This window comes from Vulpes vulpes, chromosome 13 (assembly GCF_048418805.1).
Source record: "Vulpes vulpes isolate BD-2025 chromosome 13, VulVul3, whole genome shotgun sequence".
In the NCBI taxonomy this organism is placed as follows: domain Eukaryota; kingdom Metazoa; phylum Chordata; class Mammalia; order Carnivora; family Canidae; genus Vulpes; species Vulpes vulpes.
In genome coordinates this window covers 38,026,889-38,051,867 of record NC_132792.1, presented here as the reverse complement: position 1 = coordinate 38,051,867, position 24,979 = coordinate 38,026,889, and the positions used below count along the sequence as shown (strand labels likewise).

General features: G+C 43.9%; 1 protein-coding gene across 16 annotated transcripts in view; it reads left to right on the top strand.

Moving 5' to 3' along the window:
- CPQ (carboxypeptidase Q) overlaps nucleotides 1-24,979 on the top strand; it is a 398,486-nt gene that overhangs the window by 308,264 nt on the left and 65,243 nt on the right. For 14 of the 16 annotated variants that reach the window (XR_011996567.1, XM_072734256.1, XM_072734263.1 and 11 more), the window contains one exon: nucleotides 14,392-14,593. The exons of the other annotated variants lie outside the window; for them this stretch is intronic. Coding sequence is in view for 13 of the 14 variants with exons in the window: in XM_072734256.1 (XP_072590357.1) it covers nucleotides 14,392-14,593 (202 nt within the window). In the remaining variant the exon portion in view is untranslated. The remainder of the gene's footprint in view (nucleotides 1-14,391; nucleotides 14,594-24,979) is intronic. 16 annotated transcript variants of the gene reach the window in all.

Here is a 24,979-nt window from a genome sequence, read left to right as displayed (position 1 = left end):
ATTTATTTATTTATTTGTTATTTATTTATTTATTTATTTATTTATTTATTTATTTATGAGACACAGAGAAGCAGAGACACAGGCAGAGGGAGAAGCAGGCTTCCTGCAGGAAACCCAATGTGAGACTCGACCCCAGGACCCCAAGGTCATGCCCGGAGCCAAAGGCAGACACTCAACCCCTGAACCACTCCTGTGTCCCAGAAAAGTAGCATTTAAATAGCATATTGGTTTCTGATTTACTTGACATAGTCCAGTTTCCACCCATTTCCCTACCATAATTATTGAACTTTCATCTCAAAGGCATCCTGGCTTGGGTGATCATTTATATGGCTCTTCTATTTATTGATCATTTTTGTTGGTGAGAATAACAATAAAAAGTCCCAAGAGAATTGAATAGTTTGATATATATAGCATGCCTTAGGATACATGTAATAAATTCATCTAATCTTCAGAAAATCCCATTTAGATAGGTCTTTCTTTTTTTGAAGAGGATATGAAACTTCCTGAGATTAAATGACCTGCCAAAAGCATATAGCCATTATGCGACAGAACCAAGACTCCAGTCCGGATGTCCAGGGTAAACAAATTCTAGTGAGTTTAATAATAATAACAATAATAGGAATCATCATCATTACCTTAATAATAAAGCTACCACTTATCCAACAGAGGATTGTGACAACCGTTTGTTCCAGAGAGCACTTTGACAATCTGACACTGTGGACATCTTCTCAAATATTTTTTAATGCCTAATATTACAAGGATATGAATTTTATTAAAATAGTTATCAGAAATTTTAAACTAGGATATTATGCTTTTTAAAAAAATGTATAAAATAAGAGCTTGTAGTATTATCTAGTTATTTCAAAGTAGTAATGAGTATAAAGATTGTTTTGAGATTTCTACAAGTCTAATGTGACATGAAAATATCTGTGATTTCCATGGGTGACAAAGTGACAGGTTCTGCTAACTACTGTGGTTGTTACTTACATTCGTAATTGCGGGAAATTCTAAATTTCACTTGAAGGTTAATGAAAATGAAGATGCAGGTTTTTTCCCATTTAAGTTCACAGGCCACCTCCAAATTTATGAACCCCCAAAGGATGCCAGATTAAGAATTCCTACCTTGGACTGAACCTGCACAATAACTATTATTATTCCTACTTTACAAATGAGTGCCCTGAAGCCCAGAGTAATTATGTAACTTGCCTAAGTTCTTTCACCTAATGACCGAGGAATGTGTCAAATGCCATTTTAGTGTCTCTACATCACCTCCTCTAGCTCCCCAGTGGCAATCACCGTTGAAGTGGGAATTGTAGTATCTGTCCCACTTTGAGACTGTCAACTCTCGCAGGATCGTTACCCTAATCACCTGTGTCTCCTTCACACACCAGTGATACCCTGATGGAGATTGCAGATATCTAAAGAGAAACTTGGGGTGAGAGCTGTGCACCTGACTCCTTTCATTTGACTTGCCTTGAGCATTTCTCAAGTTCAGTCTCCCCTCAGTGGTCCTCGGGTGGCTTCCCAGAACGATAATTATTTCTGACATAATTTGGTGCTATTTTCTACCATAGCTATTTTCCTCCTCTACCTTTAGGTGATTACTGGGGCTGCTTATTACTATTCTCAGATGAGGAAAATTGTTTTTCTATACCTCCCTTAGCTCGATACAGGTACCTACTTGGATATTTTTCTATAATCGCTATAATTCCTTAGCCTCCTTTTATCTAAACTATACCTATTAAATTATCTTAACTCTTCTTGAAGCCAAATTGCCTCATCTGTTTGTTATTTTTCCTTCATTTTGTCTGAATACTTTAAAACTTACAAAGTATGCACAGCAATTGTTAAAGCTCTAAGTAGTCCCAGGATGTATTTATTAGTTTCTATAATTGAGTCTTACTGATTACACTGTGTGTTATTATCCTTATGTTGTACTAAAGCATACCATACCTTACGGTTTTTTTTAAATTACTTAATATTTGGGAAAATTCTGTTTAAACACCCACTTGGCAATTCAATTGTTATCGCTCATCCTCTTCTCTCCTATGAATGATGGCCATTTTATTTTAGTGAGTCTCAAATGGTAAAATAATGATGACATAGGGTCTGCTAAGGATGTATTCAGCCCCTGTTTTCATTTGAGAAGGAGCCAGCTTTTGCCACACAGCTTCCAGAGTAAAAATATCTTATTATTCCATGACTAAAGGGAACTGAGAAATTTCACTTCTGTTTATTGATGCCGTTTTATATTGCCGTCACTCTAGTCTTCCTGGAAGTATTTTTTCTTTTTTTTTTTAGCATTTACAATGAACGTTGTAAAGCATTTGTGTATTTTTAAAAGCTTTATAAAGTATTCACTAAGGATTCAGCTTACGACTTTAGTTGTTGAACCTGTGCTTTCTTGTGAAGATTATAAAAAAAAAAAATCTGAAAAACTGCTGTTGCCTTATCACCAACACTGGCAGCCACATCATCATCATCATCATCATCATCATCTTCGCCACCACTACGGTGATCCAAAATAGCTTCTAGTTACGCTCCTGCAGTGTGATAGATACATGTATACACAGACGTATGTGTTTAAACACATAAATACAGATATTTATTCATTCACTCAGCACACGTTGACTGAGAGCCTCCTGAGTTCCAGGCACTGCTTTAAATTTTTTTTTTTTTTTTTTAATTTATGATAGTCACAGAGAGAGAGAGAGAGGCAGAGACACAGGCAGAGGGAGAAGCAGGCTCCATGCACCGGGAGCCTGATGTGGGATTCGATCCCGGGTCTCCAGGATCGCGCCCTGGGCCAAAGGCAGGCGCCAAACCGCTGCGCCACCCAGGGATCCCCCAGGCATTGCTTTAAATTCTGCCCATGTCTTGCTTCCAGTCCAGGCATCAAGGTGGATAACAAACTGGATAAAGAAGTAGTGGTGTGTTAGATGAAGGGGACAGCTAAGGAGAAAAATAAGACAAGGAACAGAGATCAGGAGTGTGGGGAGGGAGTGGTTTGAGTTTGAGTCGCAGGAGGGCCAGGAGACTTCATCACGGTGGTTGTGTTTGAGTAAAGACATGAAGAAGACAAGAAGTGAGCCATGTGGGTACCTGAGAGAGAGCATTTTAGGGAAGGTGAGTAGTTGCTGCAAAGGAGCTGCTGGAGGCCTGTGTGTGGATTCAGGGAACAGCCAGGAGCTCGTGTGCTTGAAGAGGTACAGTGGAGGAAAAGTCGAAGGACATGAGGTCATCAATATAAAGGAGTCCAGATCACATCAGGCCTCAAGAGTGATTTTCCTCTGAGTGAGCAATACCAATGGCTTGGACCAGATGTATTTTAAGGAAAGAGCCAATAGGATCTGATGGTGGATTATATTTAGAGTGTGAGAGAAAGAGGAGTCAAGTGTGGCCCCACAGTTTGAGGCCTGAACTGCTGAAATGGGAGGAGTTGGGTAGAGGGGGGCGAGGTAGAGATCAGGAGCTCAGTTCAGGATGTTAAGTTTGAGATCTCGGACATCCATAAGGAGAGGTCACGTGACGTACACAACTTGATAAAGGAGTCTGAAGTACATGGGAGAGGTCTAAAGATAGGCATGGCCATAGAATTTTCTCCACGTACATGCTCAGGGAATATAGTGTCCTCAGAGACCCCGTCTCTTCATCTTGGAGACCCTCTGGTCCTCAGGGTCAGTATTCTCCACAGGCCTCCTCCTTCCCTCCTCATGAGCCCCATTGGGAGTCACTCTCTCTGAGCTCTTCTCCTCCTACTGCCGATGTCTCTGCTTCCTGTCTCCTTGACGCTGGCCACTACAGCCACCAGACCCTACAAGCCATTGGATATACCACCATTCCACCCAACGTCAGTTGATTTTGTTGGATAGGGATGTTTCTATGGCTAGTTTGTTAGGCCTTCTTTGGGTTCAATTTGATATTCTTAGACAACTTGAGACTTCTCCAGTCATAGAACCAAATAACCAGTAGCTCTTTTCCCCAGATTCTTCCTGGCCAAGATCATTTCTTCCATTCTTTTGATGAAGAATTCTGGGAATTCAACTGAGCAAGTACCTGGGCATTTCAGCAAATACTAAGGTGCTTTTTGACAATGATTTTGGCTTGGCTCATCATTACAATCTTTAACCCAGTCTAGCAGAGGCAGGATGATTTAACATGTGGCCAATATTACAAATTAGACTCTTTAGTTTTTTAAATGATAAAATTCCAAATTTCCCACTTATCTGGTTACATATAAACACATGAGCCTTCTTTGAAGCAATAATATAGAATATTCATTCATTCAACAAATACTTGTTGAGCACCTGTTATGTGTTCTTGGTGCTGTTTCAGGCACCCTGTCCTTAGGGAAGCTACATGCTTCTAAATATCACACAGAACATATTTGCACTAAAAAAGTATTTGTTGTTTATATCAACTTCAGATTGCACTGGTATTCCATATTTTATCTGGTCACCGAGGCTGTCCTCATGCTCAGCATGGATGGCTGCACTTACGTGTCTGGGAGTTGGAGCTGGCTCTCAGCGAGGCTGCTTTCTTCATATGGTACGTCAGCCTCAAGGAGACTTGCCCCACGTTTTTACATAATCAGTCTCAGGGCAGCAAAAGGTCAAGGGGACAACTGTGAGGCTTCTTATGGTTCATGCTCTGAAGTCACAAGTGGTCAGTTTTGCCAGAGTCTATTGGCCAAAAAAAGGCCCAGGGCCAGTTCAGATTCAGAGAATGGGGAAAGAGATTGTGCTTCTTGGTGAAAGGAGTGTCAAGTTCCCACTGAAAAGGGCCATGTGTACAGGAAGCGGAAGGATTTATAGCTGTTACATAGTCTACCTCCGTACATGCAAAAGGAAAAATCCCTGCGATCAGGAACCAAATGTTATTCCAGGAAGGGACAGACGATGAAGGTAGATACTTATTGTTGGTACAAAAGAGAAAAGTGGAGCAGAATAAGGGATTAGGACGTGTTCTCAGGAATGTTGTGGGAGGTCTTCTTTTCTCTAAGGTGGTCAGGAAGACCTTCTAAGAAGAGGACATTTCAGAAGAGCCCTGAAAGGAGTGAGAGGAAGAGGGGAGCAATCAGAAGTAGCAAGTGCAAAAGCTTTAGGAGCCCAGCGTTACGGAGGAACTGAGGGTGGCTGGAGCAGGGAAAGCGCAGTGGAGGTTAGTAGGAGGTGAAGTCAGAGAAATTATGGAAGGTCAGGCTCTACCTCCATCTGGGGTCTTACTGGAAAATATGAGGATTTTGCCCTTTAGCCCGAGGGAAATGGAAGCCACATGGAGGGCTTGAGAGAAGAGAAGTAGCATCAGACTTAGATTTTTTTTTTCAATTCAATTATAATTAACATACAGCGTTCATTTCAGGTGAACAAGAAAAAGATTCAACAATTCTATACATTACTCAGTCCGCATCATAATAAGTTTACTCTTAATCCCCTTCCCATGTAACCCAGCCACCCCAGCCACCGGCTTGTCTCTGTAGTTGAGCCTATTTTTTTTTTCTATTTGTCTCTGTTTGCTTGTTTGTTTGTCTTATTTGTTAAATTCCACATGAGTGACATCACATGGTATTTGACTTTGTCTGACTGACTTCACTCATCCTAATACGCTCTAGATCCATCCATGGCTTCTGTGTAGAGAGTGCACTGAAGGATGGCAAGGGCTGACCCAGGCTATTGCAATACTCCAGGCATTGGAATGACAGTGGCTCAGACTAGCTGAGAACAGTGGAGCTGGTGAGAAGCCATTAGACAGTAGATCTGTTTTGAAAATAGAGCCGACAGGATTTGCTGACAGATTGCATTTGGAATGTAAAAGAAGAGAGGGGTCAAAAACGTTGGGTTGCCAAAATTTTTAGACTCAGCAACTAGAAGGGTGGATACACGGTTTACTGAGTTGGACCCTCCCCATAAAAGGCAGACAAGAAGATCAAAGGCAAATATCACAGACGCAGGAAAAGGCAATGTGATAAGCAGCCATGAGCCAAAGAATGAGGGAAGCTTCTAGAAGGTGGAAAAGGCAAGGACACAGATTCTCCCTGAGAGCCTCCAGAAGGAACCAGCCCTGCCAGCACCTTGGTTGTAGCCCTGCAAGACTCATGACCTTCAGAACTATTAGAGAATAAATTTGTGTTCTATTAAGCCCCTGAATTTGTGGTAATTTGCTACAGCAGCAATAGGAAACTAATACAGGATTAGACATTTAAGTGGAGGTGCTGAGTTGGATAGGAGTCTGCGCTTCAGGAGAGAGGCATGGAAACATGAACTGGAACTCATTGCGGTGTAGATTTATTTAAAACGATGAAGCTGATGAGAGCAGCCACAGTGAGTGTATAAAGAGAAAAGAAGAAGCCTTCAGATTGCTTTTGAGTACCCCAACATCTAGGGATCAGGGACATGAGAAAACCGGCCAAGGAAACTGAGAAGGACCATCCGGTGGGGCTCGAGGAGAGCCAGGCGTTTGAGGTCCCACAAGCCAAGGGAAGAAAGCATTTGCAGGAGTAGGCAAGTGTCAAATCCAGCTCCATCAAATATTTGCAGTTTAATGCTCACTAGTGATTTCAACCTCGAGTGTTTTGCTAACTCGTACGAAATTTCTCGGAGGGACAATTGATATTTGAGAGCGGGATACTTTGCAGAAGAGCCTGTATAAGCTCCCCTTCGCTCTTGGAAAGCTCCCTATCGGGACAACACTATTTGGGTTCTTAGAACAGTATCATTCATTCAATTATCAATTTGACAAGTATTATCAGATGCCTCTTGGCTAGGCCCTGCAGATACACTGATGAACCAACAAGAGGGGCATCACTCAGGCCAAACCCCACCTTCTCTAACAGTCTCCCCAGTTTTTTTTTTTTTTCCAGTAGTTGCCCTCCCGTCTTGGTACATGTCTCTTTCATAAACTCAACACACTTAATATCGGTTATTGCCTCTGCCGGGAGCAAGCCTATCTTTGTCATCTTTATATACACACCCCTTCACAGGCAGGTCGGCAAGATGGTCTGTTATTAAATCCAGGAAACGTTTGCAAGAGTAAGGGGGTACTCCTACGAATCATACCAAGACCAAGGATATAAACTGGGACTGCCCGGGGCAAACGGGATGTGTGGCCACCCTACACCCTGTTGCTATATCCATAACTGTTGAATAAATACCGTTTGTTCCTGAAGAAACACCTTTACTGAAATATGACTTAATATTTTGCTTTTTGCTCTAATTGAGGATCAATATGTAGGAAATCATGTTAGGAAAAGTGTTTCTGCCTCTTGTAAAACCGTTTTTGGAGACTCTATGAGTTTGTTCAATGTTCCTCATAGAAGGAGCCACATAATAATTCCTCTTAGAATTGAGTGCCAGAGAAATTGTTGCTTTTTTTCAAGAAGCTCCTTTCTTTTCCTAGATAGTGAGAGCTCTGTAATACATCAATCTTCCCTCTTACCCTGCCAGCGCGAGCTAGCGCTAAATTATATCCTCAAACTGCTGATAGGGTATCATGTCAGACTTCCTGGTTGTGACTTTCTTTTTCCTTAAACATTTTTGAGCACCCACTATGTGTTGGGCTTTGTTGTTTCAGCTGCCGATATGGCAGATGTCCAATCAGATGTGATATTTGCCTTCATGGCATTTTCTTGGTTCTGGAATGTTTGAATACTTTTAAAGTATGACATTAGGATCGTTTCTTTTTTTTTTTAAGACTTTATTTATTTATTCATAAGAGGCAAAGAGAGAGAGACAGAGACAGAGACATAGGCAGAGGGAGAAGCAGGCTCCCTGCAGGGCACCCGATGTGGGACTCGGTCCCAGGACCCCCAGGATCACACCCTGAGCCAAAGGCAGATGCTTAACCACTAAGCCACCCAGGTGCCCCTATTAGGATCTTTTCTAATAGGAAGTCTTTAATCCTTTCTGGAGAAGGTAGGTATTAAAAACAAATTGGGGGCACCTGGGTGAGTCAGTGGTTAAGTGTCTGAGTCTTGATTTTCACTCAGGTTATGATCTCGGGGTCTTGGGATCCAGCCCCATATTGAGCTTTATGCTCAGCAGGAAGTCTGCCTAAGATTCTCTCTCTCCCTTTCTCTCTGCCCCTCCTGTCATGTGCTCGCTCACTCTCTCTCTCTCTCTCTCTCTCTCAAATAAATAAATAAATCTTTTAAAAAATGGAATCAAGTGCAACAGCCCAGCACATTAGATAAGGGTATGGTGTTGTAGGAATAGAAGGCTGGAGGAGGGGTGGGCATGAAGTCACTTGAGTAGACCAACCGCTGTGAAGCTCATATTATCATATTACTGTGTTTTTCTCTATTGTGCTTTTGGAAAAAAAAAAAAAGGCATGACTATGAAAACAAAATAACATCTAAAACCATATTTAGCATCCTTACCAGTATTAGTGAAGACTGCTTGATCAAATAAAACATATGAAAATATTGTCATAATCCCAAGTACAGGCTGTAGAGAAAGTGGAATGAAGGATTGTGTTCTAATATGATATATGCCCTAGGATTGAATGAGTATTTGAGTTCTAGTATATGGAATAGTCTATTTTTGCAGGACAGGAAAATAAATACTGTATTTTGTAAACAAATAGCCTGTCCACTTATAGGAAGATGAACTCAGCTGTTATTTCTTAGAGAATGCCGTAAAGAAGCTGCTGTAGTCTTCCCAGCCAGGAGAAGGGGATTAGAAGTCAACTGGAAAGCAGTGTCTTGGCTAGTAAAACACACCGACAAAACCAAGAAACTTGTCTTTATGTTTTTTTTTTTAAGATTTTATTTATTTATTCATGAGAGAGAGAGAGAGAGGCAGAAACACAGGCAGAGGGAGAAGCAGGCTCCATGCAGGAAGCCCGACGTGGGACTCGATCCCAGGTCTCCAGGATCACGCCCTGGGCTGAAGGCAGGTGCTAAACCACTGAGCCACCTGGGGATCCCTCTTTATGTTTATTTAGCATGTAACGGTGTTGAAGAAGAAAGTCAATTGAAGGACGTTTCTCTCATTTAGGCAATTTTGTTCTTCCGTTTGAACCCAGGGAAGAATGGGAGTGTGGTGGGTGCAAGAGTAGACATGGCCAGGGAGACGCCATGGGAAGGCGGGGTTGAAGAAGATGGAGAATGAATAAGGCAGGGGAGGCTCCTGCCACAAAGCTGGCTGTGCTGGACATTTCTCATCTATGGGGACGTATCGAAATGTGTATGAATCCGGTAGCATAAAACACTTGACCAATGCTTTATATTAAAAGAACCAAAATTTCTTTGTGGAGACCTTGAGTCCCACTGATTCCGAGTGTTGATTATGTTGCTTCAACGTGCAGGAATAAAATTAAAAACTGCAATTGGCATGAACCTGCCTTGGAAGCCTGTTGTGAGTCCATCTACTGAGCACCCTAGATAAGGCCGTCCTTCCATTCCTGAAGGAAATGCGGGTACAGCAGTCTATTTCCTCTGCAATACAAATAAAATTCTTGTTCCTCTCAGCCTATGTTTATGCCGTATTTTCAGCCTTTGCACTTACTGTGGTTGCCATAGTGACATTTATGGAGGGGTCAGGTGTTCTCACTGCGTTTCAAGGCTGTCTCGGGGCCTTAACCAGCTCGAGAGGAGAATTCACTGGATCTAGAGGGCTTCGAGGGACATTGTAAAAATTGGATTGCCTGAGAACGCAGGTTCGTCTCACAACAGAACCCTTCCGTGCACACACAGAGGGTGATAGGGCTGCAGACGGATCTTCAAGGGTCACTCCTTCTGTCCCCGTCCCCGGACAGGCCGGTGGCTGATCCACAATGGGTGTCTGCAGCGTCCGTAGGAACGTGACTTCCCTGAGACTGCCCCCCACCCCCCGAGCTCCTGAGCCACAGCCAGCCAGACTGTCAAATAAAAATAACCTGTGGCCTTGCACCTTGTCACCATCCTCTCCTGGTTCTCTCTTGGGGACGCAAGGATGTTCAAGACAGAATGCTGGCGACCCTCAGAAATAGAAGGCTGCGCTTCAGGGTCCATGTGATCAGAGAGTTTTGCTTCCTCTTGGCCTGTTATCCAACCCGACAGCTGCTTGGGCTGAAGTTCTGTGAAGAAAGCCCAGCTCCACCTCCACCCCGACTGGGAATTCTGAGGTCACGTGCGCCGCTGGAGAAGACGACGGCCACGGCGCAGAGTGTTGTCCCTGCTTCTGGGGACTTGTGCTGAGCCCTCCACTGACCAAGCAGCGGCGTCTGTAAAATATTACATCGTGGGTGGGAGAGTGGTAACTGGACCTACTGGCCTCCGTCAGGATGGAGCCGATTTCTTTGAAGATTGAATTGAGGAGGCGACATGATGAATTGGAATAATTAGGAGTCTCTGGTTTTCATCCGATCTTAGGACTGCAGGTTCACCGTAGGGTAAAAACCAATGACACGTCACCTACATTATGAGAAAATGAAAGCCTCAAATAAAGGAGAAGCCAAATTCAGGGAGAGAGGAGATGTTGGACGTGAGTCTATATTTCTGAAGAAGAATTGCCTGGAATTTCCCAAAATCCAAGGGCGCAAACGTCATCTTTTGCTGGGGAAACAGCTCTCCTCTTGGGTCTGGGCTGCACCCAAGGAGCGCTGCTAGTTACCCGCCCTGTTTGTCTGTAGAGTGACCTGACCCCCCCACCCCCCAAGAAAGGAAGGAAGGAAGAAAGGGTGATGGGAGGTGATCGCAGCACCAGACTGAGTCCTGGAGCCTGAGCAGTCGTCACCTGACCTGACGATGGCCGCCCAGGCGCATCCCTTCCTCACATTATGTGCATCACATGGCACCAACGAGTTTCGCGGCCCCAGATAGACAGCTGTCCTCTGTGTCCCGAGGGCCCGGTGGGCGCCCACAAGGGCGCCTGGCTGCCCGAGCTGTGGCCTCCTCGCCCCTCCGCCTCGGCCCCTCGGCCCCAGGCCCTGGGAGCAGGCTTCCCCGCCCTGGACGCGAGACGAGCACTGCGGGCCCAGACAGTTGGGTGATGTGAGCGGGGCTCCACTGCCCTGTTGCTGCCCACGAGCAGCTTCTCCAGCGACCCCGGTGCGTCCCCAGCAGCTGGTGGTGCAGCGGGGACCAGGTGTTGGTGAGGGGCAGGCGTCCCAGCGGTGACCCGCTCACTTGCTCCGGGGCCCTGGTGCAGAGGCATCGGGGTCCGAGTCCTTGGGCAGGTGCTAACGGTGAGACAGGGACTCTGCAAACGACAGTCACGGTGGCACGGACATGTTTTCTTAGTGCTTTAGTGGGAACAGATGGAGATGTTTATATATAAATAGAAAACAATACAGTGTTGCCATCAGGGCAGCAGCAGCTAATAAAACTCTACACACATAGAAATGAAACACGTCTCTACCTACACCAGAACTCCGGGTTACTGACATCTGCACATCTGTCTAATTCAGCTTGAAAAGATGTTTTGTTATTTTAGGGTTTTTTCTTTTTTATTCCTACTTGGAAGGAAATTGTGGGGCAAGAGTTGTTTGCTTTTTTGCTTTTGTTTCGTTTACTCCTCCTCTGCTTCATCAGGTCACGTCACGACCAGGGATGATCAGTTCTGCCTGAGGAGACCTTGTATTAGAATCGTGAAAAGTAACTTGAAGCTCTGTGTATTAAACTACAGACTGTATTTTTTTTTAATTTTTTTTATTTTTATTTATTTATTTTTTAAGATTTTATTTATTTACTCATGAGAGACACACAGAGGCAGAGACACAGGCACAGGGAGAAGCAGGCTCCATGCAGGAGCCCGACTGGGACTCGATCCTGGGTCTCCAGGATCAGGCCCTGGGCTTAAGGCAGCGCTACACCGTTGAGCCACCCAAGCTGCCCCAGACTCTGTATTTTTTTTAATTAAAGGTGAGGACCTGCGGCCTGACAATTGGGAGGAAGCAATGGCAGGCCGGGTAGCGGAGGGGTTGAGGGCTGAGGCTCTGGGAGGCACACCTCGGCACTGGCTACCACTACCCCACCTGTTGTGTAGAGAAGAAGCTGGGAGGTTATATATAAGCTGCACGAAGGACGCAGCCGATGACTGATCCATCTGAGGCTCAATCCCGCTCTGAATAATCCCAAAGCCCACCCATCCCCTCTGTCTCCGGCTGCCATGGGTTCCTTGAGGAGCTTCTTTGGGTACCTTATTCTCTGTGTTGCTGGCAACGTGCTGGGACATTGTACGGGGGCGTTTGCAAAGCGTGGAGCCCCCGTCCCTAGGACATCTGCTCACTTGCTGTTGAAGACGGCCAAGAAGTCCCTAATGCACATGTGAGGGGTCCCGGCGGCTTCAACTCATGCAGCCACTTCCACTTTGGCCCACAAAAGTCTTTGCTTTGAAGGTGCTCAAAGCTCCACGTGCACAGGCTTAGTACCTGAGCTTCAGTGAAGCGCGCTTGTCCCATCGTGCAGATGGAGGAGCCACCGGCCAGGATGACCGGCCTCGTGCCGAGGAAGAAGGCTAGTCACTGCCCCGATGTGCGGCCCAGCCCCGCGGGGAGTAGAGCTCCGGGGCCATGTTCCCCTCCCCAGGCTGCTCTCACAGCCAAAGTCCTACATAGCTCCACCTGGACCTAAAGGGCGCCAGATTAGGGCGCTTCCTCTAATTCTCTCGTTAGAAGGATGGGATCGGCCTGAAGGATGGAAACCCTCACCTAGAAGATGATCCGCTTGTGTTTTCGTTTGCAGATACTGTGTTTCTATTCTCTGTGCAGGCAATAGAGTGGGGTCGGGAGCAGCAGGGCCTATAAGGGGAGAAGGTTAGGACTGCCAGAAGCTGGCAGCTCGCTGACCTCGCACCACGAGCCCTGAACATGAGACATCGATGCAAATATTCGGCATATTATTAGCTCAGGTGCTGCTGCTATTGTTCAGTAGCCCCAGCTGGAAGCTGAGATGACAGGCCTCAGGTCTTTCTCTGAAGATCGCCGTGAAGACAGAAACCCCTTAGACATGAGAGTGCAGATATGAGACGGTGTCTGCTTGGTGAACTGTCTCCGTCCACTGAGGGGGGCCCTTGATGGGATGAGCACTGAGTGTTACTCTGTATGTTGGCAAATTGAACACCAATAAAAAATTTATTTAAAAAAGAAACAAAACAGCAGCAACAACACGTTGGCTTCCGGGGGCCACCTTGTAGGTCCCATAAAAGCCGGCAACGTCCTTCTTTAGAATCAGGCACTGTTCTTGTCCTTGTAACAGCAGTGCGCTTCCACAGCGGGTTGCGAGATCATGGTGAAAAGGAATCTGCCCTAGAAAAAAAGAAAAGCAACCCTCAAATTGTTATGTAAGTGGAAACTCATTTGAATCTGTAACAGGCTGCACCTACCCCTCTGCAGGTGCAGCCTGGAGTCCTGGAGAGCACCCTATCCCACACCCCAGCTCTACCATTTGCAAACTTTGCTTACAATCCCTTGACCTCTCATCTTCAGTCCTTTTCTGTAAAACAGCATCAACCGTAGAACTGCTTTGTGTACTTCACGGGTTACAGAGCAGATAAAAGGAGATTGCAAATGCAAGAGTTTTCTAGAAGCCCCGTACGCATGTTACTGTTGACTTTGCCAGCTGAGGAATAGGGAATGACTAGCAGCGCTGTTGAGGATAGCATGGGAGTAACTCACCCAGGTGGTTGTCAGTGGTAGTTGATCAGCGGTGGAGACGCTAATGGCGTCCTGGGAAACAGGTGGTTAGGCCTGACACTTGTGAGCCCAGGGCCTTGTGGCTGCTAGTCGTGCAGCCCCGTGGCGGGCGGGCGGCGGCCTGCACCCTGGCTCTCGCAGGGCCATCGAGCGACGTGAGGGCCCCACGGGCTCTCTCTGCATCTGGAAGGAGTTTCCAAGCCAGCGGCCTGACTGTTGCCAGGGTTGCAGCTGTGGCTGCGCACCAGAGAGCGTGGAGGTTCACGCGTGGTCCTGTTAACTCCGTCCCTGGAGAGCCAGCAGATGGAGGAACCACAGCCTCAGGAACCCAAGACCAACCTGTCAGTTGGATGCCTTTAAGCCTCAGCAGAGCTCATGATTTGAATAAGATCAAATACCTATTAGAGGAAAGAGGCAGAGAGAAACCGGTCCTCGGGGCGTCCCTCCGTCTGTCCGAGCTTGGCGGACGCCGTGTGGAGATACCTGCCCCGGAGGAGGGATCGGACCCCGCATTCGCATGAATAACCGAGTGACTGCAACACGAGGCTTTATATTTCCTTTCATCATATTTTTTTAAAATCCTTCCAAGTCGACTCGAGTGTGGCAGGTGGCAGATGGAGTAATCGCGCATGTCCGAGGGCTCAGCTGATACGCAGAGCAGACCTGGGGCAGGGGCAGGGGCAGGGGGGGCAGGAAGGGCAGGAGACGGCGTCCACTGGCCGCCGCTGGGCGGTCCCGGGGAGAAGGCAGCGGCAGGTAACGCTTCTCTCTTGCGCGTAGGCCAACATCTCCAACTACAGCCTGGTGATGGAGTCCGACCTGGGAACCTTCCTGCCCTCTGGGCTGCAGTTCACGGGCAGCGACAAGGCCAGGGCCATCGTGGAGGAGGTCATGCACCTGCTGCAGCCTGTCAACGTCACGCGGGTCTTCAGGGCCGGAGAAGGGACAGACATTAACTTCTGGATCCAAGCCGGAGTGCCCGGTAAGACCAAGAGACGAAGGTGGTGTTCTTCAGGTACTGCTACTGGTCCAAAACTACACGGTTCCAACACGGCCGGCAGTACCAGTAGGCCTCTTACCGCACGGAAACCCTAGGCTTGGTCCATAAAGCATAATCGGATGGTTTCTAGACTTGGAATAATAATATTCGTTTGTGTTTGTTAACCTACTTGTTTTTTTCTGAATCATAAGTTCCTCATTCCCAGAAATTCCGCTTTAATGATTCCAGGATAGGGCCTGCAATCTGTTCTTGTTTTTTGGTTATTTTCTTTTTAACAGGTATCTAAATGGTGATCCCATGACCAAAATTTGAGAAATAGAGTACAAGGCAATTATTACTACTGATATGATTCCAGTTTTGGTTCTGTGCTAGGAAATCTCTGACCCAAATAATCCCCTACCTAAATCCCACGGTATCTGAGGTTTTACCGACAGAGCTTTATTCTTTGAGGGTTGGGTGCTTCCTACTAATCATTTGTTTCTTAACGTGGACTTTTGTAAGAGTTTGGACAGAAACTAATTTCCCCTGATTGGTGATTTATTGGGTTGATATTTTTAAGACAAATCCTGGGCAGGAGTGAACTTACGGAATAGGAGTAGGCCTCGGGAAGTCACAGAAGACAAACTTATACCACTTCACCAGTTTGCCCTAGACTGGCCACAGGAAGGGGTCATTGATGGTAGCAAGCGTCTGTGACCTGAAGTTGTTCCCTCATTATATCCATAATCAAAAGCTTTGTTAGAGGATCTATTTGTAGATTTTTCTGTATTTGTCTATGCCAACAGGAAGTCCAGAAGTCCAACTTTTCAATAGTTTTAGCGTCATTGTTTCCAAAACCATTTCTGTGGCTATAAAACATTTCACAGGTTTGAAAACAAAAGACAAACAAACAAATGAAAACCAAAAGATCCAACTATCTCTCCCTAGATCCACCCCACTCCCACTGTCCCCCTTCCCCAGTCCTCAAAGTGGATTTCAATAGCGCACTGCACGGACTTAAGATCTTTAAAAAGCTTATTCTTGAGATATAGATTTTTTTTAAAAGCACATTTGAGGTTTTAAGGTTTATAATAATGTTTCATAACTAAAAATAGAAGGAGCTTTTCTTTATTCTAATACAAGGACCTTGATTCTCTTCAGTGGTGTGTGTATACTTTAGCCACACTGAAATATCTTGAAACGGCGTGTGCATTTATGGCGCTGTGCATCATCTGGACAGATCAGAGACTCCTTACATAGCTGTCATTTTTAATCATGATCAAGGTCTAAGGGGAGAGAATCTGCCCTTTTAAGTTGTTGGGATGATTTGAATTCTAGATTTTTCCTGAGTCTAAAGATTTTCAATAGGAGTCTTCTTAAAAACTGGGAAAATCTGAGTTAGTTTGCGGGGTGGTGGATGTGAGGAAAAGACTGACAGATTGTGGGTGAACTGGAGTGAGGTGGGAGGCGGGGCTGGGGATGGGGGGCAAGGAAGAGCTGAAACCCAAAACAGAAGTGGAACAAAGGGCCTGGTACTCCCTGCTCCCAGGGATTGCTGCCTTCTGCTGCATTGGGTAATTGAGAATTTGCTCTAGACTTATTCCTTCCTTGTAGATTTTCATAAGAATGATTCTGTTTGGAATTAACAGGTTTGTTTGATTCCCTTCACAAAGGTAAGGGGGCCTTTTCCCTCTTGCCAAGGTGGGGACACGTCTGATCACCAGCGAACGGAGTGAAGTGAGGAATCTGAGCCCCATTGTGGTTTCTAGAGAATTAATGCAAGTTACCGTTTACTGGGTTCCCTTTACTCATCAGGCTCTCTGAGAGGCTTTGGCAGACGCTCTTTATTCTCCATACAACCACCATCCTAAGAGGAAGGTACGATGATCCCTGTTTCGCAGTTGAAGAATCGGACTCAGAGGGGCTAAGTAGCTTAGCCAAGGCCATCCTGCTCCAGAACTTACCCTGAGAACAGGCCACTCTGTTTTCAAGGCTGGTGGCCCTTTTCCCACAATGTGCAACAACGCAGGCGAGTCTGGAATGCCGAGATGGCCTTCCCTATCTACGGCAGTGTCTGAAATGTTTGTCTTACTCAGCTCTTGCTTATGCAAAGGATTTCAGTACATTCCTGCTCCAGAAAAATTTACCCCTGGGGAAAGGAGTTTATTATTGCAAATAACTTCTTACATTCTTTATTGCGTTCCCCTCCGTACCTCTGCCGATGAGGAGTGGGTCACTTAGACTGCAGCTAATGTTTCTCAGAATTCTTTTCCATGTCTTTTAGGATCTACAAGATAGAGCCAAATTATCACTGTCTTCCCCTATTCCCATTGAGCTATCTTCTGATATTTCAAATGTGGGCTGTTTCTAGAAGAAATAATGGAACTGCTTACGTTGTATCTCTTGTTGCCTATTGAAAATTTCGAGAACTTTAGAAAAGATGTGAAGAACCATAGTTAATTAGAGAAAGAAAATAAAAATCTGCCAGCTGTATACCCTGTGTTCCTGAGAACCTGGCAAGTTGTAGTAACCTAAACCTAGAGATGGAATTCGAAATACTAAGTATGATTTACATAATTTTTTTCACCTAACTTTTCAAAAAATTAATGAGAAATAATGTTCCAAGATTCCATCTTTCCTCTTTCTCTTTTTCTTTCATTCCTCCATTGATTCAGTAAATGTTTATTGAGCTCTTATCTTTTTTGTTTGTTTGTTTTTTGTTTTTTGGGTTTTTTGTTTTTGTTTTTTGTTTTTTTGAGCCCTTATCATGTCCTAATAGACCTACAAAATTTCCGTAGCCTGATGGCTGGTCCCCAGTTTTTTTCATGTTCCATGTGTCCTCAATAGTGAAATACTAATTAAGAACACAGAATTAACATTCAATGTGATTTCCATTAATTATATAAGCCAAGCACATTGATTCATGAAAATTTTATCTTTGAAGAGGAGAGATGCTGTCCTTCATCCATCTAGACAATGTCCATAAGGACATGGTAACTATCAACATAAGTATAAGGCTTTGGATGGAAGATGCTTTTTAAAAGAAAGTGTCTTAGATGTATTTTCCATATAAACTCCCTGTTTAGATATTTTTATACTCCAACCTGCTCCCATTGTCGCTTTCTTCTATATTCCTTCTAATTCTTTCCCTTCAAATCCTCGGTGCTCTTAAGGCTCATTCTCTATTCATCCATGTTCATGGGACTTTCCTTAACAGCCCATGGCACTCTATTGCTTTTCTAAATTTCCAAAACACTCCTGTATCCCACAATCTGACATTTGAGTCACACACTAATATCGTTCTTGGATTACTAGGCATGCCCAGTGAGCAATTCTTTGAGGTGAAGTTCAATAGTTTCTACTTTGCCTCATCTGTAGTTCTTAGTTTAACTTTGGGAAACATTTAAATTCTTGTAAATCTGACATGAGAGGAGAAAACAAAAACACAGAAATAATCGTTTCCCAAAGAAGCTTTGGGTTCCTTATCTTGGGATTGTGGACAAAATAAAGGATGCTGAGAGAAGAGATACAAAAGTAGAAAGAATGTTAGAAGAATGATATAAACCTAGAAGAGTTAGGATTATTTCCCTTAAAGGAATAAAAACTGAAAGAGGATGTTGATAATATCTTCTAGTAATTTAATGATTCTCCTACATAAAATGGTAAGTGGCTGTTCCGACTTTTTCAAAAACAACACGAACAGGACTACTTTAAGAGGGATTTGGGTTAGTCTCTAGTGGAAAACTCCAGGTAGCAGACAGGCTTTATATCCTAATGTTTAGCCTGATTCCCTAATTCTGGAGGCCAGGTTAGAGTGGGAGGAGTCTGTTTCAGTCTGAAAATGTCAGTAATGAGCTCTAATCCGTGCTTTCCCCAAGTCCTCACATGCATCCTTCTTGAACATCTTCTTTCTTTAGAAACTCTTCTATAAAATATACATTAATAAAAAAAATGAGACACTCTCTTAACATGAACTAAGGAAGTGGACCCACCCTTATTCCATATCTGCCAATAAGAGTTTCCTCGTCTGCTTCAGAACTGAAGGTCAACCGTTTCCTAATATTGTTGGTATGTGCTGGACAGTGTGCTGGAAAGAATGTGTGTTTTTTGGCTTTATGACTTCTAACCGCATGTGCTATCTTAGGCAAATGATCTAATTTTTCTCAGCCACATTCATTTATTTTATTTTATTTTTTTTAGATGGAAGTATATTTGTTTTTTTTTTATATTTAATTTTTTTTTAATTTTTTTTTTATTATTTATTCATGATAGTCATACAGAGAGAGAGAGAGAGAGAGAGGCAGAGACACAGGCAGAGGGAGAAGCAGGCTCCATGCACCGGGAGCCTGACGTGGGATTCGATCCCGGGTCTCCAGGATCGCGCCCTGGGCCAAAGGCAGGCGCCAAACTGCTGCGCCACCCAGGGATCCCAGATGGAAGTATATTTGACACATGTTGCGTTGGTTTCAAGGGCACAGGCGTGCAACATAGTAATTTAGCAGGTCTGTGTGCCATGCTGTGCCCACCACCACGTCACTACACCACGGTGAGGTTGTCCCCATACACGTCCATTACATTACCGTCGGTGGTGTTTGCTGTGCTGCACCTCCCATCTCCATGAGCTGCTCCCCCCGTAACTGTAAGCCCGCACCTCCCATCCCCCTCCACCCATTTTTCCCATTCTTCCTACCCCCTTCCCTCTGGCAACCAGTTTGTTCTCTATATTATGAGCCTGTTTCTGCTTTATTTCTTCTTCTCTTTTTTTTTTTTTTTTTTTTTAGATTTCACATACGAGTAGGTATGTAGACACATATGTATGGTATGTGTCTTTCTCTGTCTGACTTATTTCACTTACCATGATGCTCTCTAGATCCATCCATGTGGTTGCAGATGACAAGACCTCATTCTTTTTTTATGAATGACTAGTATTCCATTGTACGCGGGGCAGGGCAGAGCCGGGGTGTACATCTTCATCCACTTATCTATCGATGGGCGATGGGCACTTAGGTTGCTTCCATATCTTGGCTACTGCAGATAACACTGCAATAAACGTAGGGGTGCATTTATCTTTTTGAATTTGCGTCTTCATTTTCTTTGCATAAATACCCAGTAGCAGAGTCAGTGGATCATACGGTATTTCTATTTTTTTGATTTTCTGAGGAAACTCCATACCATTTTTCACGGTGGCTGCAGCAGTTTCCATTCTCACCAGCGGTGCACAAGGATTCCTTTTTTTCCACATCCTTATCAACATTTGTTATTTCTTGTCTTTTTGATACTAGCTACTCTGACGAGTGTGAGGTGGTATCTCATTGTGGTTTTGACTTGCTATTTCCCTGATGGGGAGTGATGTTGAGCATCTTTTTGTGTGTCTGGTGGCTGTCTGTATGTCTGTACTCATTTATTATTAAGCATCCTTACTATGTCTCTGCTGTACGACACTAGGGAATCGATAGTAAAGAAGACAAACAAGATCTATACTCTCACAAACTATACATTCTGGTGATGAGACTTGGTTACCTTATATGCAAAGCAGGTATGGTAACCACCAGGCCTCAATATGCGTCCCTCCTCCTACTGACTGGCACTGCCTTCCAGAAACCACACAGGCATCTAGAGCATACGTCAAAATGGTCTCTAAGTCCCGTTTACTCTGAATTTCACTTATTCCTTTTTTTATTAAAAGATTTTATTTATTTATTCATGAGAGACACAGAGAGAGGCAGAGACATAGGCAGAGGGAGAAGCAGGCTCCATGCAGGGACCCTATGTGGGACCTGATCCTGAAACTCCAGGATCATGACCTGAGCCGAAGGCAGATGCTCCACCGCTGAGCCACCCAGGTATCCCAATTTTATTTATTTATTAAACCTTTTCACTCCCCTCCACCCACAGACCTTGCATCAGCAGTACGCACTGATTTTCCGATGGCAGCTTCCTACTCCCACCCCAACCTGCATTCTTAGTCCCCTCAGTCTAACTGGCGCGCCACTTCCAAAATGAACTTTCTAAATTGAAAATAGGTCTATCAGTTGGGTGGTTTTTGCCTGTAGAATAAAACAGAAGACCCAACTTGGAATGGCAGTAAAGAGAATTTTAAAGTCACTTAAAAAGAGCTCTGGAGTGGGGTAGTCACAGAAAATTTGACTTAGCTCCACATCAAGGACCTTGGTCCTTCACATCCCTCCACCTGGCCATCCTCAGCATGTTGACCTGTGTCTTCAGGCTTGTCCCCTCCTGGTCTCAAGACAGCTGCAGTTGTTCTGAGCAACAAGTTCTGACACATTGTGCAACAGTGAAAGAGAGAATACCCGTAACCGGTTTATCTTTTTAATCGTGATACAATCTCGCTCAGAAGCTGCAAAGCAGATTTTTCCATAGTCTTCATTGGCCAAGATTGTAAAACTTGCCCGTGGCTAAACCAGGCAGTGGCAATGGAGTGCAACTACCCACAATGGCTTATATTGACCAAATTTTACTTTCTGGACCTACAGTGGTGCCCAGTCACCATTGAACATGTAGTCTCCTGATATATGAGAAAAGTCAGGATTCCTTAGGAAGAAGAGGAGGATTTCTACTGGTAAACAACTAAGAATAGCTGCAGCATCAGATTACCTCTGCTACTTGCTTAAAATTCTTCTATGTCCACCCCACTGTCTTTAGCGTATCATGTCTTTTCCTAGCATGGCATTCAAGGCCTTTTTTGTTCTGCTCTCTGGCTGGTGTGCAGCTTCCACTCTCATGGCTCCCCGCTCCTTTCTGCTCATCCCTTACACAAGTGTCATTCACTGAAGCTCCTAGAGCACCCTGCACTCTCACACTTCCTTGCCATTAGACCCCGTTTTGTCTTCTTCAACAGCTAATTCCTACTCATGTGTGATTCAGCAGCTTGTTCTCCTCTCACAAGCCTTCCTTGACCCCTACCAATCCAGCAGGTGTACTTCGGGTCTGCTCCCATAATGCCCTCACCTCATGGCACTTAGCGTTTTCTTGCAGTTACTGTGAATTCCTCAGAATTCCCAGACCCAAAAAGAAGTACCTGGCCCTCGACAAAATGCCCATGAATCAAACGCTAAATACATAGGGTTTAGGTATCGTAGGAGGAGTAAGATAATGTGAAACCTTTATAAACCCTAAACCATAACCATAAGTTAGAATTATTTTAGTAGGAACTTTGCTTCATTGAGCCATCCTCTTTCCTCACACATTGAATTGTTTTTAAAATCACACTTTGGTTTCTTTCATCTTTTTATGATAGTTCAGGCTCCGTACTGAAGTACCAAATATGCAGATTACTCAGAATTTCACATATTTTCCATCTTGCTTATTTCTGTCTAATACCCCATATGACATTAGACAGAACTGAATTAAAACTTTCCATTTCTACATTTCCAAAGGCCTTTATTCTAACATGTTGCAAGAAAGGGAGAAGATCAGGACAGGAGCAGGAATGGAAATGTAAAGTAAATTGGAGGTCTGGACGCAGGACTCATATGTTTCCCAGTCACCAGCTGGAATAGTGCAGCACAGCTGTCCCTAATTAAAAGATGCCTCCTTTATGGTGAAAACACTCCATGCCAGTAATGTCTAGAGAGATCATTGCTGCATGGTGAGCAGACCCCACCCCACTGGGTACATGAAAAGGGCACTGTCTGGTTTGTGACTGCAGCCTTCATCTAAGTAGGTGGGCAGTTTCATCCCATCGACAAGCATGTCTTGAGGGCCTCGCAGAAACCAGGTGCTCTAGACCCTGCGGATGGAGATGAAAAAATTTAGTAGACTTCTTGTTCTTGTAGAGTTTATGCTGTAGAAGGTGGGGGAGGGAAAGAGGAAAGTGGGAAGAGACAGGCTATAACAAAGAAATCAAGAACGAAGAAACATTAGAAAGAGAGAAGGGTAATACAAGGAATTAGAGCAGGTGGCTGCCTTTTACCTCTAACTCAGGTGAGTCGGAGCTCTAACTGCCACATGCTAGGTAGGAATGTACATCATCCATATCGATAGCACACTATGGGAAATTGCTCATCACAGCAACGAATAGCTTGTCCTGCTCTCCCTGACAGTAGGCCTGCTTCAGCTCCATAGAAACCATTGACCACCTTGACCATTGCAGACCTGGCTCATGCCCTTTAGTACCACGGACTACAGCCTTGGGGGAGAAGAAGGCATTGTTTATACCATTGGGCAGTCAGTCGTGCTCTGCTTCATGAAGCCTCTTCCATTGTTGCCGTGAGCTGCTATTTAAAACATACATTTTCACGTTATAATTAATATACTTTGTACGTTGTCTCCTTAACTGGATAGAGGACCAAGAGAGTATTTTTTATTCCTGCTTATATACCCACAATACTCATTATTACCTGACGCAAATGTTTGCTGACGAGATGTATTGATTTAAAGAGGAGTACAAGAAAAGTTAAGTCACAGTAAGAGTTTTTAGTCTAGCACCAGGATGAATTATACATGCAGAATAAACTGTAGCAGCTCCTAAAATGGAAGACAGGAAAGACCTGGAAGGGTAAGCTTAAGCTGGATACTGAAGACCAACTAGTATCAGAATGTACGGAAGGGGTAGAGAGGTACAGTTCTGGTGACAGAAATAGTATGAACAAAAGCAGATGTCCCCACTGGGGAGGAGAAGGAGAATAACTTCCCTGAGCACAGGATCCATCTTGGAGGGCAGTGGTTGGTAAGAACGGTTGAGTATCTCTGGGCCAAATGAAGAAGTGGCATAAATTTCGGGTGAAAAAAACCTCTTGTAGCTGATGCAGAGCCATCAGAAGTCTTCAGCAGAGGAGGGGGTTGATGAGAACAGTGTTTAGGAAGAGAGTCCCTATGGTTCCTGCTGGCAGATAACCCATCAACACATCAGCAGCAGGCTCGGTGAGAGGATTGGGAGTGAGAAAGCAACTTGAGGAACAGCGCAGGGTTAGAACCCATTACTTTAGAAAATTAGAGGAGAACTAAATTATTGCTCCATTTTCTGTATTATAATGACCCCCAAAACACAATGATTTAAATTTCTCTATCAGCTGTTTCCCATGTCCTCTAATGATGCGGCCTAGAAAAGTCTCACTTCTCTAACTGCCCCTTTCAGAGTCTCAAGGTTAGTTTTTCTGGATTCCCCATCCCATGTGTTTGACTTTCCACCAATTTCACTTAATACTTCACAGACACTTTAACTGACTCCTATGTAACATTTCATTCAACAGGTAGCTATATTCTATATAAATTATAGGGGATACAACAATGAGATGAGGCCCCTTTTCTCATGATGCTCACCATCAAGGACTGACTGGATTGGTGTACTTAATAATCATAGAAATGAGGAGGAAGACTTCCTCATGGAAAACTGAATAGAGCTGCATTGAAATTTTCTGAGGAGAAAAAAAAAACAACAACCCTAAAACTGTATTTTCATACAGTTTCATAGAGCCAGGAGAGTAGAGGGAACTAGGACTTCAAAATATGTTTCCTTCTTAGCTACATGAACTTTGTCCCTACTTTAAGTGTTAGAGACTGTAAAATTCAGAGCGGTCTGGTATATTAGATGATTTTAAAGCATGATTTAAAAAAGGTATTACAGAAAATTTCAGACACGTACAAAAGTAGAATAATGTGATGACTGCCCATGTATTCATCACGTCAGGAATTCTTCATTCACGGGCAGTAATATTTCATCCATACCCCTGTCAACGTCCTACACCTAGATTATTTCGAAGCAAATGCTTGACTGTATATTATTTCATTTGTAAATATTTTAATTTCTATACCTAAAAGGTAAGGATGTGTGTGAAATACTATTTTCCCTCCTAAAAATATTTTACCATAATTTCTTAATATCATAGTCAATATAGGGCCAGTTTTCAAATGTTTCCAGTTGTCTTCAAACTGTTTTCCTCCAACAGTTTTTTTTTTTTTTTTAATTTAAACCAGGATTCCAATAAGGTTTAAACAGTGCAATCACTTGATGTGGTTGGTGTCTCTTAAGTCTTTTTTTAATCCATAGGTTTTACCTTCATCCTTTCTCTTTCTTGCTGCTTATTTGCTACAGAAACCAAATAATTTGTCCCCTGGGATTTCCTGTAGTCTGGGTTTAGCTAACTCCATTCCCATGGAATCATTTAACATGTTTTCACTCTGCCTTATATTTCCTGTGAATTGGTAGTTAAATCTAGAGGCTTGATCTGATTCAAATTTGAATTTTACTTTTTTTTTCCTGGCAAGAATACTTTTTAGGTACTACTTTTTATTAAAGTATTTTTAGGAAATAATTTTTATTTCCATGTGCTTCATTCTATTCCTGCAATAATTATTCTTATTTTATGCTCAAATTATACTAACCCTGGCCAGCCAGAACCTTTTTAAGCTGGTTCCTGAGTCCTCCTA